General features: G+C 40.1%; 1 protein-coding gene and 1 pseudogene across 4 annotated transcripts in view; both read right to left on the minus strand.

Annotated features, from left to right (window-relative positions):
* acot7 (acyl-CoA thioesterase 7) overlaps positions 1-13,884 on the minus strand; it is a 62,380-nt gene extending 48,496 nt beyond the window's left edge. For 2 of the 4 annotated variants that reach the window (XM_030734679.1, XM_030734678.1), the window contains exons 1-3: positions 13,572-13,884; positions 6,657-6,774; positions 5,471-5,627 (exon numbers count right to left, since the gene is read on the minus strand). In XM_030734679.1, coding sequence (XP_030590539.1) covers positions 5,471-5,627; positions 6,657-6,774; positions 13,572-13,621 — 325 coding nt within the window. In that variant the 5' untranslated portion in view covers positions 13,622-13,884. Of the gene's footprint in view, positions 1-5,470; positions 5,628-6,656; positions 6,775-7,580; positions 7,786-13,571 lie in introns of those variants that run through there. The other 2 variants (XM_030734677.1, XM_030734674.1) reach the window with 1 other exon arrangement.
* Positions 13,885-14,978: 1,094 nt separating this feature from the next.
* LOC115783768 (transcription factor HES-2-like) lies at positions 14,979-15,884 on the minus strand (annotated as a pseudogene).
* Between the last annotated feature and the right edge of the window lie 713 nt (positions 15,885-16,597).

Here is a 16,597-nt window from a genome sequence, read left to right on the forward strand (position 1 = left end):
AGCTAAGACAAATGGCACCTAACAGGTTATAAATCAGGTGTCAGTGGAGCAAAAGCAGTGTGTGGCGAATATGCAGCGGTGCAGTGAGTGCTTTAATGTGCAAAACCACAACTGCACGGGATAGGTAGAATATTACACATGAAACAAGCCAACGACTATTGCTTGGCTCATTTTACAGGAGTATAATGTCAGCAGAAGGACAGCTTTACCCTCTGAGGAGACAAGCAAAAAAAAAATACATTCAATGACTGTTGATATGTCAACACCAAAACCTTTAACTTGAGCTCTTTACAGAACAAGAATCCAATCGATTGTTTTGTAGGTAAATCCAACAGATGTTGTGAAACAGGTCTCTGTTTTTAATGTAATATGCAGAAACACTAAGCTGTGTCACATTTAATTATAAATGAGAGCATTTTGGGGTTGATCTCACAGCTCACATGGGTGCTTATGGGGGGGGGGTCCCTCAAGCATGACTTAGCCATCATTCAGTTCCTTTAATCTAAGTTTAAGGCATCAATCAGGACTTAATGGCAAATTCATATTTCTGTTCAAATGAAAGCATTTTAGTCCAGCACCCTTAATGTCTGTAATTTCTCACCTTTTCCTGCTCTTCCTTCCTGCCTTTTACCCTGATATCTTTCCTTTTTCTTTCACCATAAGCCATTTCACTTGGTTTGTGTCTTTTGCTGATTCACCTCTCTGCTCTCCCGTTGGTCTTTTACTTACTCGCCTTAATTCTCTGTCGAAGCAGAAAAAAGACCCTTGTTTTCTTTTCTCCTTCCTGAACAGCCTGTTCCAGGCTCTGAGACAGAGCAGAGGGGATCGTTCTTGGTACTTGATCCCCATGATCAAAACCACAGATTTTCCATTGTGCTGAGCCAAGGCTCCATTACTTTTAATTATACTACATTCCCGCTCTGGGGAATGTTACAGACTGATAGGAATAGATTAAATCAAGCCAGCAGTAGAGTTTTTAACAGAGCTTTCTGAGTGAGAGGGATTATCCAGTTCTCAATTTAAACATGCTTTTTTTAATATTTGTTTGCACTCAGCAAACTGAATTAAACATAACGTTACTGCGAGGACCTCTCTACCCAAGTAAAATGAAGGTCTGGGAAAATCCAGCTGTGAGACAAAAAGCTTCTGCACAGTTGACAGAATCCAGAGTGATTCCACATAAACAATTTTCTGTTAAACTAAACTAACCTTCAGTCTGCAGTAGCATCCTGTTTAAAAAGAAACTAAGAGATGCCCACAAGTCAAACCAGCCTTGTGATTTATTGTTAAAGGTTATTTTCTGTTGCTGTTACACTATGTATTAGGTATATTCTTTTCTGTGTTAGATTTAAACACATTTTCCTGATATTCATTATGTTAATGACAACTAAGTGCAATTTAGTAACAAAGAAAAGGATGACAGTTTTTTGCAAACCTGAAATACAGCCATTTCAGCTGCGTCTCTCAGTATGCGCAGTTCTGTGACCTACCAAGATCATGACAGGAACTATCATGCTTACAGTATTTTAAGCTTCAGACCACAATGCATCACTCTCAGCTCTGTGTGTTCATGTGTGTTGAACAGGGAACAATTTGTGTATGTGTGTTCATGTAAATGTGTGCCTGAGCGTGCATGCAATACAAGCAGCACTGCATCTCTGGGAATTTTGCGTCCCACGTGTGGCTGAGCACAAGCACATTACATGAATGTTCGGATTGTGTGTGTGTGTGTGTGTGTGTGTGGTGTGTGTGTGTGTGTGTGTGTGTGTGTGTGTGTGTGTGTGTGTGTGTGTGTGTGTGCGTGCGTGCGTGCACGTGTGTGTTTGTTATGTGCAGATCTTTGGGCCTTTGTGAATTCAAATAATGAGTATGTGTATGTGTGTCACTGTGCACATTCTCTAAAGTGCAGCATGTGTGTGTGCGTGACAGTGTGGCATTTGTTACATATGTGTATTTTCACATCTGCAAATCTGCGTGTGTTGCAGTGTGTGTAGGTCTGACTGTGAGTGTGCGTGTGTATGTTAATACGCATGTGCAATCCCCCCAGCAGGGACAATCATCACGGCTCGTGCCCACAGTAGGCAGCCTACCCTGAGGGTCTGTGACTGAGGCCTGCCTGACGAGATGCTGCCTGACTGACTGTGGAACCTGGATGATTGCCTCCTCCACATACACACACACACACATGCTAAATAAATGCAAAGATCCTGGCACAAAGAACTCAATATACAAGGAGCGTGCACATTTATCTATGCACAGAGCTGCAAAAAACATGCATGGCTGCACAAATGCACACCCTGCAATGTGCACCATACACAAAGTGCGTATTCCTGATATAGAACTAGCAAAGTCCTTTCTTCCATGTTTCTGTCTAAGCAATCCATCAGTCTTTTGCCTTGGAAAAGAGCTGGTCGGGAATATGTAAAGCCATGCTTGTCCTGTCTCGCTATGAGTTCTCTTTTAGCAAGAAGAAACTGTTATTCATTCAGTGTGGGTGTGAGAACACGTAGGTGTGTGATTTTTTTTTTTTCTGTGTCTAAAGTGTTCACATATCAGGCTCTGCATGCATGCGGATCATCACTGCACAACCACGTGTGTGTACGGGGCGTGCATCTGCGTGTTGGACACGTGCGTGCGTTGTGTCGGAGAATGTGTGCAGGTACATCCACTTGGCATCCGTGTCTGACTGGGCCACATTGTGTGAGGCCTGATGCTAGCCAACATGACAGAAGCAAATAATGTCTGCTCCCGTTTATCTCTCTTCCCTCTCTGCCCCGCAGGAACCTTTAAAGGGCCAAACACCAATGAAAACACACATGTATGTATAAAGCACACATGTAACTCCAAATACACATTCACAAAATTATGCATCTAAGGCAAAACAAAATGTGCTCAACCATGGCCGAGCCCCCTGTATTCTACTGAGGTTGGACAAAAATAGATCCATAAAGCACACATCCAATGGCTTTATGGATAGTAGCTGTGTCAAGTCAAATGCACAGCCATAGTTACAGTAAATAAACACATATGACCCACTTCCTGTAAATATGACCCTACTACACCACCAAGCTGCTGCTCCTTCTCTGGCTCTCCTTTAAATTAAGTTTAATGAAGTATTTCAGAGTTAAGGACAAATCAATCTGCTCACTTTACTGTATGTAGGTTCAGACTGCTTTATGAGTGGTACTTATTTGTTTTTTGTTTGCCGGTGGGAGGAGGGGAGGGCTTTTTTTCTTTGTGACGGACCATATTTTGCTGTTAAATATAAAACAAGATAACAGTACGTAACATTTAGCATATATATAAACAAATTCCATTACTGTGCTTGGCCCACACAGCCACCAGAGACCTCAGTAGCAAAGTTTGGTGTCCCAGAGGAACTCACCTCCATGCCTGCACCCATCGTGGGCTAGAGCTACGCTTATTTTACACTACACCCCACAGTGCCCTGACTCTAAACCTACACTCAAAGCCTCACAACTAATCCTCTTTGTGTTTATGCAAGCACAGTTATGTACATTTTTCATTCTCATGAGAATTGAAATATTTAGAAAATAGTAATTATTGAAACTACCAGTAGAGGCATTGTATCATTTTTCTATAACTGTGGACTGCTGCTTCAAAACAGTTTCTATATTGCAATGCAAATAAGATTCTTGGCAAAATACAGGTTTATAAGATAAATATCATGTAGCAATGCTTATAATTATTCATGTGACCAACATATGAATAAATATAGAATATAGGCATCATTGTATTTAGAATGCCTCCCTGTTAGTAATGTTTGAACTGAACTGAGTCATAACTCCTGTAATGTGTAAAACCAAACAGTGCCTCAAGTCCATGAGCTCTCTTCCCGATCTCCCCCTCATCAGGGGTCCTTCCTAACAGGCCATTCACTGTACAGGGCTGTCCATTCCGGTGCCTGCATGTATGTATGCTTCTCTCCACCTGTCACCTCATATCTGTGCCTCCGCCTCCGTCAACCTGCTTTCAGCCCAGCAACCAGCCAACCAACCAGTACAAGCCTGTTGCTAGGGCAACGGCTGTCTAGGGGATACTTCTTTTGTTTCCCACACCTCCTTTTCCTCATCATTCTTTCTATCTCTTCACTACTCTCACTATTTTTCCTCTTTAATTCTCTTTGCTATCTTTTCCCCATCGATATGTCTGTCTGCTGCTCTCCTTCTCTTCCTCCGTCCGTCTCGCTATCCATTTCTTCTCGTCTTTAGTTTCACCAGTTGGAATATGGGCACTACCACTGCACAGATACTGAGATTAGCTTTTTTATGCTGAAAAACTGAACCTGCTGTATGCTGCTAAAACACCCTGATAAACCCCTAATTATATACTATATAGTACTTTAAAATATTTATTGGTGTGGACATTACCACAGGCAGACTCTGGTCCCAGTGGCATTTAAAGGTTCAGGGACAGTGGTGTTCCATGTAGCTTTACTTAAGATAATTTGATAATTGTGGGTGTTCCTGCATACAAGTGAAAATAAAGAACATTATTCAGAATTAGAAACCTCACTTGTTGCCAAATGCTCTAGAAATTGCCATCACTCTTGCTTTCGGTTCCCCCCATCACAGCACATAATGCAGCCACTGGTGAAAGCAGTTTCAATATTCATGCTGCTAAAAGAACTGCCGCTTATTGTGTGCTGCCCTCTAGTGATCAAATAGCGGAATATCACAATGAGGTCATCTTTGCGCTCATCATTTACGTTGTTGATACTTTCTGAATAAAAACAACAAAAAACACAAACAAATGGCAGCAGGATACAATAACAGGCAACATAAAATGAAATATCTGATATATATTTTTAATTGCAGGAACATTAAACCAAATTAAATAGGTATTTCCATAAGAAGTCTTTCTCATTTAAGAAATGACGTGCAGCACAGATAAAAAATCAAATTCAAAAAGACTTTTGCCTGAAAAATGTATACAGAACTGTAATTAGTTAGTTAATTAATAGTAGTTAATTAATGGGCAGTCATATGTTTTACCTTTCAGCCTCATCTGATAATTGATTAAGATGTTTCTAGGAAAAACCTCCAAATATTCACTGGCTCCAGTTTCACCAACATGAGCTCATTAGTTGTAGCCTAAGTTTTTACAGTACATGCTGAACATGGCAGATTTTTGCATCTCGTGTGTTGTTTGTTTGCTTAATCTTTCCTGTATTGACTTCCTGTGAATTGAATGCTTATCATTCCTCTGGTCCTCTGAAATGTTGAGCATGAGGCTAACAATGTTGGACAGGTGAGGCTGTAGCCTGAACAAATCATCCAGGAACCAAAACATTAATGTTAAATTTAGTCACAAATCATCTGTGTTTAATTGAATTTCCATTCATCATTCACTGAAAAAAGTTATCAAACAGTTCAAGGAATGTCATGGATAAATGTGGTGTGTATGTGTGTGTGTGTGTGTGTGTGTGTGTTCACACACAGCTATTCACCTGTGAGGATATTCTCAGCCACAACTTTGACCTGAACCTCCAGCGAGTGCTTGGAGGTGTACGTGATCTCAGCAGTGACATGGGCGACCTCACCAATGAACACAGGAAACAGGAACTCTGTCTTCTCCACTCGAACCAGAGCTGCCAAGCAGCGATCCTAAAGAAGGCAAACAGCAGACTTAAAATGTATACACACATAGATATAATCACAACATCTGACTGCTCTGGCAGAAATCTGGCAGTTACTCTGAAGGAACATCAGAGAGAAAATCTGGTTTAAAAACTCGAGACACTGGTATTGATTCACCCAGTTACACAATTACCCATGTCTCTGCGGGTCATTTTGTGGTGAGTGGTAAAAAAAATACCACTCAACACAAAATGACCCATGGAAATATACGAGCTGAGATTAATGATGTGTACAACTACAGAGATCACTGTCTGTGAGGCAATGTCACCTCACAGCAGGTCCTTGGTTCAAATCCAGGCTGGGGCCTTTCTGTGTGGAGTTTGCATGTTCTCCCTGTGTCTGTGGGTACTCTGGCTTCCCCACAGTCCAAAGACATGCATGGGGTTAGGATAACTGGTGTCTCTATGAACTTGCCATAAGTGTGAATGTATGTCTGTCTCTCTGTCACAGTGCTGACACAGCCCTGTGACAGATTTCAGCCTTTTTCAGAGCATATCCTACCCCATGAATAACTGGAAGAAAATAAAGAAAATGGATGGATGGATGGAACCTTCACTGATTTAATAAATTAATATTTTTTTTTTGCTGTGTTAACTTTAAGTTAACTTTAAGAGAAGTTACTCATCCAAATATTGTTTCCCTTTTGAGATTTTTTATTTTCCTCATTGTGTTTTTTCCTGAATCTTCCACATTTTTTATCATTTTTATAAAAGTGATTTTAAAAGTAATGGTTACAATTTCTTTCTTTCTGGTGTGTGTTCCTATCAGTTTACTCTAACTGTACAGAGACTTAAATAGACTGTTATTCACATCCTATTTGAGTCTGTTTATTCAGGAGCTGAATAGGATTATCTAGTACTGTAGTAACACAGTTAAACAAATGACACTTTTCTTCTACTAAAAGCAAACATTATGGGAACTTCTTGAAAATGTCTTTGATTTCAGTCACCTACAGTACAATCACAGTTCAGAATGATTGTGTCTGTTGTCTCTTACCCCGTTCTGTGTGTTGCAGTGCCGCGTGCCAACAATGCATCCAGCTTCCTCTATCATCTTGAGGATGATGCCACCATGGACGTTACCCACAATGTTGGCGTCGTCTGGCCGCATAATCCTGCATCAATGAGGGAATGTGTTACAGTGACCTTATGACTGATGGTACATTACAATTTGTGTTATTAATTCTAGGTTATCAAATAGTGCACACAGTTTTTCTTTTTTGTTCTTCAGCATTTCAAGCACATGGCATTTTCAAATGTATCAAGTCATTATTTAAAGGTTTAACTTACGAAAAGTCATTTTTTGAAACTAACCAAAATAACCAAAAGACAAAAATTGTAAATATTTTTTGCCAGGACAGCCGTGCTTCTAGGAAGTCAGTCATGTGCTGAACCCTTGAACATAACCAGCTGATAAAGCATCTCCATACTTTATCGCTACTTAAAGACAGTATCATCATCGCTGACACTTGTTTGCACTTTGCTGTCATGTGGTGGTTCCAGTTCTTCAGCGTATCGGAAAACGAGACTCACCAGTTACACTGTAATCACCTTACACACTCAGAATCAAAACCGCACAAACGTCAAACCACAATAACACACCACAGCACAGACTAACCCTGTGACTCACATGGTTAATATCAACACTTGTACATGTGTGTGTGTGCGTTTGTGTGTGTGTGTGCGTGTGCGTGTGTGCAAGCCACATCTTGTCCTCCGGCCCTTATGCAACAGGAAGGTGACTAGTAACTTCCTATAAAGCTGTGCAATTCTCACTTTTATATTTACAAGAATTCACAAAACTCCTCACGATATCTAGGAAATTGCACAGAATTACACAGAGTCCAACACAAAATGAATGAAACAAACCGTGTGTGTGTGTGTGTGTGTGTGTGGCGCGAACGCATCAGCAACAAAGTACCTGCTGAGTTGATTTTTAGCACCCTGCTGAGCTCCAGTCTTCTCACCTTCCCTGACATCTTTGCTTTCTTGCTGACTTTGCCTCGGTTGCTGTTTCTCCACCACTGCAGTCATCTTATCCACTTCATCTGAAGCCTTACTCTGCTGTGGCCCAGAGCAATGCATCTCTATGCACAGTACGGCTCTCAGTCTTACTCTCTCACCTACTTCCCCTCTGTATGATCCCTACATTCACAGCTTTGAAGATTTTGAGATCTGACGTTGATGTCTGAGTGATGTCACGGAGTATTATCGCTCACCCTGCCTTACTGGCTAAACTGGATGTCAGAAGACACACTGATACACAGACAGACAGGAGTTACCTAATAAAATATGTCATCATCACATTGAGATTTAAGTCTCAGAGCTGACAGAGTTGGACAGTGACAAATGTGCCAAGATGTCCTTAGACACATGTGAAGTACCAGACAAATGAAACTTGCCTCAGATGTTTAATTCATGAAAATGTTCATCCATTGGATTTTTCTTTAATTAAGACAAAAAATAATCTAGGTATGGAAAAAATAAAAGATACCAGCCCAGTGCCACCATAAGATAGTTTAATATCTTCAATAAGATGAAAGGACTAATAGCATTACACCTAAAGCCACTGATAATAGTGTTACAAATATATGTTTCAACAAAAGACAAGTCCATGAACCTTTAAAATTATGCTAATACACCTTCCAAACCAGGATGATGTAGTTGATTGATTACTTGATTACGTAAATCAACCTAGTGATCTAGCATACACCGATTTTATACACTGGTGTTTTGCCAATGCAAAAAGTAGCTCGCACACACTAAACATTAAAACTGGCACTTTTTCTCATCAGAAGCAGCACCATCTGGACCAACTATACCAATAAAATAGATGACAACTAACTGAAAATGCAAAGTACTGCTGTTAAAAGATGCTTGAGACAAAAGCATCTTGTTGGCTCTTGGAAAAAACTATTTTTTTTTTTTTTTTACCTGTGTCGAGAACAACGGTGGCAGAAAGCCCGAATTAGCTTCACAAACTCGCGTCTTAGTATCATTTCTGTCCCAGGCGTCCACAGTACAAGAACACAGCACAGGTGTGAAAGTGATTTAAGTGTTTAACTAGAAGCATACTTACATTACCAGGTAAGACAGACATTTGCCAAACACACTCACACCTCCATCCACACATAAATATGCCTAAATACATAAACAGTAAGGACTACACTGTCAAAGGATCTCCTGTATGGTATTAAAAGTCCCAACTTAAATTTTTGTCTTAAGGGCTATTCACAAATTTTCTGTAAGAAGCTTCTAGTGAGGAACAAATAGATGGAAAAATGCTGCCATAATATACTGCAGAAAAGCAATATGAAATCCCTGATAGTGCCAAAATGAAAACAGAGTTACTGTCAAAAATATTTTTGTTTCATATCAAGTTGTATATGAGGCCAAATGAAAGTAGTATGTTTCCAAATGTGCTCTTAAATTAATCATGAGGTCTTAGATATAATGGATGCTGTTTTGCTCCTTGTTGCAATGAACGCAACCAAAGAGTTGTGATTCCTGAAAAAGGGTAACAGCATGTCTAACAAAAAGTCAGTAAGCTGGACTTCACTACTACAATAGATGACTAACTGCCCATAAATGCATACACGCCCAGTTTTAACTGTTTGGTGGGGGTAAAGATCACTGTGCAAAGACAAAACATCCAACAGGGGAGCCGGGGAAACACCCTGGGTCCCAGAAGGAAGGAAGATCCCAGCATAAATAAGGGATGGGCAGATCGATCCAAATATCGATACCAGTGCTGGTATTGGTTTTGGATTGAGACTAGTGCAATAGTATCGATGCTTTAGTTTGTTTGTCTCCTGTAAGTTCAATATGTTGCTCCCATTCATCAGAAAGGAGACACATCTGTTGCACCGCCCCCTCCTTCCTGCTCTGCTGTGATTAGTTGTCCTGCAGTCGCGTGATTCACTGAGCTGAGTCATGCCATTCAATGAGTGAAAACGTAAGGCAGTATGTAGAGGTACTTTTTAGTTGTAATTTTAAAAAACTGCAAACAGTGATTTGTGTTGGAAGGAAACTGTCTACTATGGCAACTCCACCAAACTTATTTACATGTAAGACCACAAAAAAGAAAAAGCTCAGACAGACCCAGACCCCCCAGCACAGAGACAGAGCCCACTGTCACAGTCCTTTCAGAGAGGCAAAGAATAACCAGGGAGCTCATATAATGTTTCATGACTGATGTTGGATCTTCAGCTTTAGATAATGTTCAAGTGTTATTGGTCATCATAGTTGTTACTTCAGCAAACTGATTGCATATAGGTCCTATTCATAAGACCAAATCATATATTCAACTCACATAATTGTGTCAAATTACTTTATTGAAACTGAAAACAATTTACCTCACACATAAACTATGAAAAATGTCTCACTAAGCTTTTAATGCTGACTGTCAAGTCTATTTTATTTAGAACACATTTAAAGAACAGAAGCTGACCCACAGTGCTTTAAAGATCAGCACATTCACATCACAGGTGTCCAAAAAAAAAACTGTTTCAAAATACATGAAAAGCTGAAAGGTGTTTTATTGTGCTAACTAATTACTGTGGAAAGTAAAAATCACAGTGATTTAGTGGTCATAAAAATGTGTTCACATTTAGCAAAATGATGATCATTCATCTCATAAATAAGACACACTGTTCTCCCACACTGTAAACCCGGATAAGTTGAATCTACTTAAAAAAAAACAAGGTAACTTGTTGCCTTAAATTTTTTAAGTAATGAAACAGTTCATTTAACTCAGCCTGTTAAGTAAACACTACTGCATTTCCAATTGAACTAAATTGTATGTTCTAATTGACCTAATTTATCTTTTATAGTTCATGAAAAAATAGGATGTCTTTTGATCAATCAATCCCCCTATCCTTTTCATGGTCGTGTGGGGTGGGGGAGGGGGGCTGGAGCCTATCCCAGCTGACAAGGCAGTAAGATGCAGGGTACACCCCATACAGGTCACCAGCCTGTTGCAGGGCTGACACAGACAACCATTCACACCTGTGGGCAATTTAGAGAGACCAATTAACCTAACCCCAGTAACTGCATGTCTTCAGATTGTAGGAAGAAACCCATACAGACACAGGGAGAACATACAAACTCCACACAGCAAGAGTCCCAGGCTAAGGTGGAATCGAACCCAGACTATCAGATAGCTATTCTAGCTGTGAGGCAGCAGTGCTAACCACCACGCCACCATGCTGCCCAGTAACACAAATATTTTTAACAGTGTTGAACTGTGTCTGTTTAAATTTGGTAAATAAACATGATAAAACTCAGCCCTGATGAATGCTGGTACATTAACATTTACAAATAACATTTGTCCATGGAACAATTAAAAAAACTATACGAGAGAGCGTTGTGAACAAAAACCAAACAAAAATACCAAATGTCCACTATTCCAAACAGCAAGAGGCCTGGGCCAAGCTGGAATTGAACCCAGACCTTTTAGATGGCATTATACCTGTGAGGTAGCAGTGCTAACCATCATGCCACCATGCAGCTGCACATTAATCCAGTCTGTTAAAACTGGTATAAACTAGATTTTTAGCAGGTGCAAAACTTGATGATATTAAGTTGTTTGAACTCAAACACATGAATACAATAAGATAGACCATCAGAACATACAGTCTACTCAGCATTAACAAGTAATGTTCACATTCTGGGCAATTTTAAGTAATATGAACTCAATATTTTTAAGTGGAATCAAAATCTGGGTTTACAGTGCATACATAAGCTGCCTTTATAAGTTTAAAGTATTGTATCGGTAATACTGGCTCTGTATTTACTTGGTATTGGATTGATACCAAAATTTGCAGCATCTTACACCACTAGTGTAAATGACTGACACACACACACACACACACACACACACACACACACACACCACACACACACACACACACACACACACACACACACACACACTATGCTGGGTGCTTATATTCAGTGTTGTGGTAACGAAAACACATCAGAAAGGTTCCACTATATGTCAAAGTCAGGGTTCTATCTTGTGAACTAAAGCTGAACTTTTTTTTCATGCAGTATACATTTTCCTTATAAATTGAATTTTAGATGCAAATATTTATTCAATCATTTTACACTCCGCTTATTAAAATAGGCACCTTTTCTGAAAGGTTCGGTAGCAGAGGGGCATGCTGGGAAATATATTACTTGTTCTTCCTGGCCTGGCTCCCTGTCATTTGTGCAAAATACCTGCAAACCTGTTGATGTCAACTATACCATTTTTCAGCAGGTGCCTTATAGAGCAGTTTGCTAGCACAAGTAAAGTAAAGAAAAAGCAGGAGAAGACCACCAGGACTTTGGATCTGAGCAATGCTGTCATTGACTTTGCCGAGCACAAGGCCTGAAATCTGAGGTTCTAATGAGTGAGTAGTTTATCTTTGTACCTTTGTAAAGTTAAAGAAAAATGAAACATTGTTACCACTTATATGTTGAAAATATGCACTCATACTGTAATATGTGTGTGTGATCTATCTAGAAGCTGATCCAGTAGAAACGACTGTTGAATGAGGGATTTTATAAATGATTGTGTTTGGTATACAGTGACTCATCCAGTCAGTCTGTGAGGACCTGCAGTTAATGGCCTTCTCTCCTTTGTCCTTGCTTCAGATGTCTTTACGCTACTTTAGCAAAGATAAATCTGTTTTGGGTTGTGGTTAAAAAAATATATCTGCCTGTCACAGAGTTGTTATGTCTGTGTCAGTGTGGTATGAGGTAATTATTTTCTGGCACAGACGAGGCAGGTTTCTGTGAGCATTAAAAATAATGCCATAATCTTTGATGATTACAGCATTATTAGCACTGTAATCATCAACGTTTCATATCTAACGAGACATCTGACTGCAACACCCCAGTAACAGGAAACCTAGTCCTCCACGGCCGGTCAAGATAAATCATTTAAAGCCTCCACAGAGGGTGGGGATCAGACCTGATGTGTAAGAAAATGCTTACAGGTTATGACTCACTAATACTATAATACTGTCTGGTTTCAGGAACTCTTCTGGAGACTATGTGTTAAACTTCTCAGTAACTGAACATTCAACGGTGGAAAATGTAAAGAGACTACAACAATTCAATGAATGGAAAAAAAACTGGACATAGTGGGTTATATAAATATTTTATGTTCCTGTTTTAGAATACTTTGAATCTATTCTTGCTCGGATGTTTGTGTATGTGTGTTTTCTTTGCTTGTTTGTTTTGGGGTTTTTTTATCCAGTTGTGTCAGAGCCGAGCTGTTTGGCTCCCTCTACAGGCCAGCACAATTACTACATATGCTTCAGGAAAATTACGCCTCATTGAAAAGTATTTTGATAGGTTGCAGTTGTGCCCTCTTTACCACAGATGGTTGTTTGCCTTCTGCTTTCTCCATCTGTTCATTATCTGGGAAAATAAAAAAGGACCAAGTGCGATCTGTTAACCTAGTGTCCAGACAAACTGAATCTCCAAGTTCTCCACGTCCATCCTATAAAATGTTCACTTTTACTGGAGTTTGGGTTAAATGATTCCCACTGTAGGGGCCTACGTCCTTGGCCGTGTTCCGCCTGTCCTACCGGTGCTTACCGCGCTGAGGTCATCACTTACGAAACACGACAGAGATGGTCAGCATCTCTGACGAAGCACACACACTAAAGATCCCGAAAACACCGGATCTCCTGTTTTATAAAGCAGCACATACTAAACCACCGGCCGAACACGGGCGATGTGTTTGCGCAAAAATATAAACAGGACCTGAAGCGGATTATCTGGGTTATCGTCCTGTGAGCGGCGCACACGCAACCACGCCGGTAGCCGCGTTGTTCTCGTCATTTGCCGACCAGCAGCACGTTATTAGCATGTGTATGATGGCAACATTTGTGTAAACGTGTCGTATTAAACGTCCTACCTGCATAACTGAAGGGAGGATGCTGCCTCGCCCGTCTGCGGTACCGACATGGTTCTGATGCTGAGGAGCTCCTGGGTTATGTCGGTCTCGTGTTGCAGCGAGACTCCTGTGTGATGTGAAGGGAAATTACTCTCGGCATCCTCCGGGTGCTGTGGTCAGTGTCTTTGCGAAATGACTCAGTGAGAGGAAATGTGCAGAGCTCATAAAAATGACGCACTAAATGTTTCACAAAATAAGAAAATAAGAGACTATTACATTATGATACAATAAGCCAGAGAAGATGCCTTGTATGCAGTAGCTTTTCAAATAGGTAAATGAGAAAGGCATGCTTGAGCAACAGAAACAGAAACCTAAGCTATGTCAAGACCTATAATCGCCCACAGGAGGGCAGCACAGGCCGCAATATCTGACAGTATCCACACAGGAGCAGTATTTGATACCGCCTGCTGTGGGCGCATTTGACCTCAAAATCCATCCATGTGTTTCAGCAAATCAGTGGCCTCAGTTTTGTTCAGATGTGCCATATAAATCTTTGTTCATTAGACATTTGTTATGAAGTAATACTACATTACATACACCACGTTTTGATTCAAGTTGTTTTTTTTTTAGTTTTTATGTTCTTATTGTTGCGATGTTTTTTTTTATCTTGTTTCTGCTGCTTCCCTGTAACAGCCTGCATGTCAATTCATGCAGTAGTTTTTGCTTTGCGAATTTGCTGCGTTGCCTTGTCCTGTCTCTGCCGTTAAAATTTGAATCAAAGCTCATCTTTGTGTGCGAAGGGTTTTTAGTCTAAAGAGCATTTTTTCCCCTCTTATTGCTGTGAGTTAACGATGCATATCAATAAACCTTTAATCGCCACAGAGCGTGAACAAAAACACAACGCGATATCTAACCACGACATCGTAGTTTATTTATTGTACAACATATACAATTTGCTGTAAACTGCAAAATAAAATACAACACAACTCCAACAGAGATACTCACTGCAGACATTTTATGTCTACAAAGTTCATCTGCACAGATTCAGGACTCTGAAGTCTATTGTGCAAATTCATACATAAAATGGACCCTTTGGTCTTACAGGGCTGTTTCAGTGGCCACCTTAATTACTTAGTCCGCCCAAGAGGACCTAAATATTTAACGTATACATACATGCAGATTTTAAAAAATTCATATTATACACGACTGTCTACACTTGTCAACTTATACGGGACAATAGACTCGCGCGCAAATGAGTATATAATTATAATAATTATGTATAATTATTTGTCGCTTTGTATAATAATACAAAACGACAAAATCACTGTGCGTATTTACAAGTGATGTTATCACTCAACATGTTTCCTAACATTAAACACATCACCGTCTTTTTTTTTTTTACAGCTATTGGAAGACCACTTAAGAAATCTACCAAGGTCTCCACATTGCAGTCTGCGGGTCTGACTGCCTCTTGGCTGGGGGCCACTGCGCTACTGCGTTGTGGCTCTCCAGCCTGGAGTTGAAGCTTGATTTGATGCTCAGGCGTCTCTGGTGAATCTGAGGCAAAGTCATTGAGCTCTGAGCGCAGCAGAGTTCAGGCAGGTTGGGGTGACAGTGGCGGACATGGACTGCTGGACAAAGTCGTTGACGCGCTGGTGTGTGTCTTGAGCCAAGCTGGTTTGGGGAAGCAGACCAGACACGCGTTTGAGGCAAGTCTTATAACCTTCCCGGGTCACTGTCTACAGAACCTGAAAAGAGAAAGAAAGGTTAGGTTTGTTGTTCACGTAGTCTGCTGTTTATACATTCAGCAACAAAAGGTTTAATTAGTATCATAACTAACTTACTGTTAGGTTGGGTTAATGTCATGAGGAACCGCACGGTCATTTCCAGGACGTCTGCTTTCTCAAGCTTGGAGAGAAGCGAGAGTGCTGGAGAAAATAAGGGGAAAAAATGTTTAATTGTGTGTGTCAAAACACTCTACTGACTCTAGTAGGCTACATTTGCAAAGTGAATGTAGTGAAAATATAAATTAAAACAACATACATCTCTGCCTGTAAGGGGAAGGATTAGGTTTTTTAAGCGGTTCAGGCTGTCGTTAATACGGGGCGCGTCTTCTTTTCTCCATGAGCGGTTTCATAGTCTGAAAAAAAAAAAACATAGCATTTAGTGCTAATTAATTACAAGATTTGACATATCCAGTAAGATGTTAAAGGAAATGAAAAAATATTAAGTCACTTCGCTTACCTTTCTCAGTTCAAGAGCCTCTTTTCTTTTGGCAAGAGATAGCCTTGGAGAAAAAGAGTGGAGAGCTTCACATGTCATGTTCGGAGACATTTTCAGCGTTGTCTTTGTGCACAGTAGTGTTCAAACCAAAATCGGCGCGAAGTTGTGTCTCTAACGGCCAAGTGCTGCGGTATATATCCAGGTCCGTGGCGTCGGTTTCCGTGCGTCACGGGTACGCCCCCAAGCCGGCACAAAACGATTTGGACAAGACATTCTATGAAAACAAGACAAAAGCATCACATTCAGTCAGATAACCATCTGTCTATCACTATAATCCAAGCGTAGCTACAGTGCGTGTCTGTGTTATGATCCATATAACCAAACGAAATCTGCTTAAAAGCTGAAAAAAATGTGTGCGTGAGTGAAGAAGCTTCAGGTTTTGACGCGTCAAATGCTAATTTCAATCAAATACCCCACTCATTAAACAATTCTGTTTACATCATATTTAAATTTTACTCAGCTAGACTCGTTTTTTTCGCACACAGTTGATTAGAACGTGGTTTTGTTTATAAAATACACCGTTATTGGTGCGTAATGACGCAGTGCTCAGAGATGCCCGGAAACAAAATATAAGCCATAGGATTCATTCATTTTGTAATTTAACTATGAAATATAACATTTATAAAATAATTATATTTTGTCTATAAAAACAATGTCTCAGTTTGAACTGTCTATTATATTTTGCCAGCTGAATTTCTTTTCTGTTCTAGTTCAAATTTGATCGTTTACTCTCATTTAATGCGTTTAATCTTGGCACTGTTTTG

Source organism: Archocentrus centrarchus, chromosome 7, assembly GCF_007364275.1.
Source record: "Archocentrus centrarchus isolate MPI-CPG fArcCen1 chromosome 7, fArcCen1, whole genome shotgun sequence".
Taxonomy (NCBI): domain Eukaryota; kingdom Metazoa; phylum Chordata; class Actinopteri; order Cichliformes; family Cichlidae; genus Archocentrus; species Archocentrus centrarchus.